The 4,282-nt window shown below is 48.2% G+C and overlaps 1 protein-coding gene across 1 annotated transcript in view; it reads left to right on the top strand.

Moving 5' to 3' along the window:
* Positions 1–231: 231 nt before the first annotated feature.
* DIAPH1 (diaphanous related formin 1) overlaps positions 232–4,282 on the top strand; it is a 108,382-nt gene continuing 104,331 nt past the window's right edge. The window contains exon 1 of the mRNA XM_017532147.2: positions 232–487. Coding sequence (XP_017387636.1) covers positions 371–487 — 117 coding nt within the window. The 5' untranslated portion in view covers positions 232–370. The remainder of the gene's footprint in view (positions 488–4,282) is intronic.

Raw genomic sequence — 4,282 nt, 5'->3', positions numbered from 1 at the left:
GCCTGCCCTGCTCCAACCGCTAGGGGGCGGTGCTCCCTGCCGCGGCCGCGGAGAGCTGCACCGCCCACTCGCCACCCCGCGACGTGGGTCCGAATGGTTAGGTCCGCCGGGCAGGTAGCGCGCTTCCGCGGCTTCCCTCCACCCCTCTCCCTTCCCCCATTGGTAGGGGCTGCGGGTCCGGGCGGAAGTGGGGCAGGCGGGTGGGAGCGAGGCGTCATCGTTGTATATTCATGAGGCGCGCGCAGCCCGGCATGCTAATGAGGCGGGGCGCGGCGGCTGGCTAAAGAGTGGCTGGGCGGCGTCGGCGGGCGCTGAGCTGCCGGGCGGGAGCGGCGTAGGCGCGGGGTCACCGGCCAGCGTGAACCGGGACATGGAGCCACCCGGCGGGGGCCTGGGGCCCGGCCGTGGTACCCGGGACAAGAAGAAGGGCCGGAGCCCAGATGAGCTACCTTCGGCGGGCGGCGACGGCGGCAAATCTAAGAAATTTGTGAGTGTCCCTCCCACCTCGCTCCTGCCCAGCCCCGTAACCGCCTTCTGGACCCCTGCAGCCGGCCCCAGGGGCGATTGCCCCGCTCTGGGGAGCCGCCCCCGCGCCTCCCTTCCTCGTTTCGCTGGTCTGCGGCTCTGCAGCCCGACATCCTCCGCCTCCTGGACAGCGGGAAGCCCCGGAGGCTCACCCTGCTCCTGCCCTGGCCACCTCGGGGCTTCCCTAGTTCCCCAGCCCGCACGTCTGCTCTCCCGCCCCCATAGCCCCGGCCGGCCCTCAGCTTCATCTCTCCCCTCTCAGCCTCACTTCCTTTCTTCTTCCTCTAGTACCCGAACACGCCTCCTCTTTTTTGGTCCCCTCTTCTGGGTCCATTTTCTCTTCTTACTCTCACCCCTTTTTTGGTAGTCTCGTATTTCCTTCTCCTAAAGGTCACTTCCTTCCCCATGATTGATCCTTTTTACCTGCTAACTTTCGTCCCGCCCAGTCCCCCTGGGCCCTCAGCCCGGTGTCACCTGATAATCCTTCCCCTCAGGAATGTTACCTGACTTGAGCCCTACCCCCCCTCCTCCTTTGGACGTTTGTACTTGTGATTACAGGAATGGGTTCCTGCCTAGGTCTTACAGCCACTGGGGCATGACGTTTATTTGCTTAACAGTATTCCTCTATCCAGAGAACCTGTCTCTTTGCCCTGTTGCTTGTCACTTTTCAGAGGGTTAGAACGCTAAGCCCTTCTTGACCTAGTATGGTAATAAATCTCTCCTGTGGGAAGAAAGTTGGACTGCGAGTTCAAGAAGTTTGTAATTGAATTGCTTTTTATGCATTTCCCATGATAACCATCTCCTCAACTCCTTTTCTACTACCTCTCGTTCCCCAAGGCGACTACTGGTATCCCTTTGCATACCTCTAGAAGAGTAAGCTTTCCTCTAGTGCCAGTTACTTTCAATCCGGGTCTGAAGGAATATTGATATTCACGGAACTCTATCATATTTCCTTACCTTTTGCCCACATCAGTGCCTCTCTCCAGGGAGCCGTTTGGTTGCTTTTTGCTGTAAAAGCTTTGAAAGATATGGGGCACTGTCCAGAAGAGGAAAAGTCTTGGATATTGATGATCGTTATAATAGCTAGTTATAGCTGTAGCTCTTTTGTCTCTTCCTCCAGGTATTTATGCCCTTACCCTAGTGTATCTTTCCACTAAACAAATGGCTTGTAACTGGTACCTCTTTCTGTTCGTCCTACCTCCCAACATTTTGACCCAGCTCCACAAATTTGGGAAGAAAACTGATAAAGTGATAGAAACTGGAAGAAAATGTTGTTTCATGACCTAGAGGGTTGAGATGTTAACCCTGGTGGGTTAGGTGTTTAATTCTAAACAGAATTAAAATAGTGACTCATCTCTTCCGATTTCTAACAAGACCAAGTGCTCCTGGACTGCCCCCAGTGACATCTGAGCTGTCAGTAACCACCTGTTTTTATATGATGAACACCTTTTTCCCCCCCTAGAAATAATAAGGTTAAGAGTATTGACATCCCTTCCTTCTTTGGTGACTAACATAGCATTGACCCCCCACCCCCACCCCTCGGTTAGCTTTCCTTCCAAAACTTAAGTTCTAGGGCTTATATTCCTTCTATTTCTATATCTTTTTGTTTTGATTTTGTTTCCGTGGGTACTGTTTGACCTTCCTCACCCGAATTCCAGCTATTGCTACTGATTTGTGGTGACCTCTGTGACTTGTTTTCCAGTCTTGAGTAGACTTTTCTATGTGTTTTATTTTATCTAACAGTTGTTTATTTCACAAATTGTGAAATCTCCTATGTGTGTGGTTCTGCAAGGTGAGAAGCCTGAGGAAGCTAAGCCTCTTTCACCTGTCTTTTGGAATGTCCATGGAGTCTTCTGTATGCTTAGGGATTTGGCTCAGGGTTGTTGGTTTTGCTTTAGAGAGGGTGGAGCTGAACCAAGTTCTCTTTTCTTTCTGCGTTTTTAGTCTTAACCCTTAATCTGCTGAATTTTTAAAACTAGATAGCTCAGCTAATGAAAATTACATTAGTAGCTAGGAATTAGAAGGTTTCTAGGAAAGTAGTGCTGCTTAACCCTTGTATTGCCAAATGTAACTATCTCAAGGCATCAGAATATTCTGTCTTACTCATTGCTCTTTTTATGAGAACTCTGTGGAAATGAAAGAGAAGGAGGAGCATTGCAATCCACTTCTCTTTATGTCTGTGTATGTATATGTGGGTGGGTGGAGTGGGTGAGATTGCTGGTGTGCTTTTGATACCAGTGGCTTAGTTTTCTTGAACTGTACGCTAAAACTGAACTCAAAGCTTTTTCGCCTACTCCACCTTTTCTAAAGTGTGTCCTCTGGAACTCCATTAAGAATGTACTTTATAAAACTGCACTGGTTTGGACTAAGTGTGCCCTAAGGTTGTTTGCATTTGAGGGGTTATAATTCCTTTAGCTGCTATGTACCTTTCCTGGCTTACGCACGTTCTAAATATGGATTAACTGATGAGAACATAGAGCTCACAAATTGTCTAAGATCTGCTCTTACCCTCTGAGGCATCTTGTGTGGAAAGGAGATGGAGACTCAGTTTAAAAGTAGTTGGGCATCATCTTTTTTTTTTTTGTTTTTGAGATGAATTCTCGTTCTGTTGCCCAGGCTGGAGTGCAGTGGCAGGATCTCGGCTCACTGCAACCTCTGCCTCCCAGGTTCAAGCAATTATCCTGTCTCAGCCTCTCGAGCAGCTGGGACTACAGGTGCCTGGCACCATGCCCGGCTAATACTTGTATTTTTAATACAGACAAGGTTTCACCATATTGGTCAGGCTGGTCTCAAACTCCTGACCTCAGGTGATTCCCCCCACCTCAGCTACCAAAGTGCTGGTGTGAGCCACCACACCTGGTGGGCATCATCTTTTAAAAACACATGATTGTTAGAGATGCTGACAGTGAGTGGCTGAAGGCAGGGCGCCTGGTATATTACCTCTTGGTTCTTCATGAGTCTGTCTTCTCCCAGACCATGCACATACCCCCTCTCCAGCATTATTCCTGTTCCTTTCAGAAGTCCTTAAGATGAACAGAGGGTTTTGACTTTTCAGCAGTGATAAATGTGGGTGTCAAATAGATTTCTGAAATATATGTAAGGAGAGTAAGTAGAACCGGGATGTTAGGAGGCTGGAGAGTATTCCTGCATTCAATAGACTTTACGTGCATTCTCATATAATTGAGAAATTGATGCATTCTAAGAGAGAATATTACTTCCTGATTTAGCTAGGAGCATAACTTTGTAAAACATGAATTTTGATGTGGGAATAGAGAGAATCTTTTTTTTTTTTTTTTTTTTTTTTTTTTTTTGAGAGGGAGTCTCTCTCTGTCCCAGGCTGGAGTGCAGTGGCACGATCTCTGGTCACTGCAACTTCTGTCTCCTGGGTTCGTGATTCTCCTGCCTCAGCCTCCTGAGTAGTTGGGATTATAGGCACATGCCACCAAGCCTGACTGATTTTTGTATTTTAAGTAGAGACAGGGTTTTACCATGTTGACCAGGCTGGTCTCGAACTCCTGACCTCATGATCCGCTGGCCTGGGCCTCCCAAAGTGCTGGGATTATAGGCGAGAGCCACCACGCCCGGCCAAGAGAATAGTTTTAAAAATTTTGTTTAATTTTGGATGCCTATATTGAATTATTGTCATGTTGCAGTTACACACTCTTCTAAACACAAAGTAATAGAGTGTCAATGTTTCGTTTTATACCCCTATCCAAAAGGAGAGCAAGTAAAGGTAAAGGATGCCAGGTGGAATTTT

The sequence above is a fragment of the Cebus imitator genome, unplaced genomic scaffold (assembly GCF_001604975.1).
Source record: "Cebus imitator isolate Cc_AM_T3 unplaced genomic scaffold, Cebus_imitator-1.0 Scaffold76, whole genome shotgun sequence".
Taxonomy (NCBI): Eukaryota; Metazoa; Chordata; class Mammalia; order Primates; family Cebidae; genus Cebus; species Cebus imitator.
The sequence above is the reverse complement of the archived record's forward strand: the minus strand, read 5'-3'. Positions and strand labels throughout refer to the sequence as shown.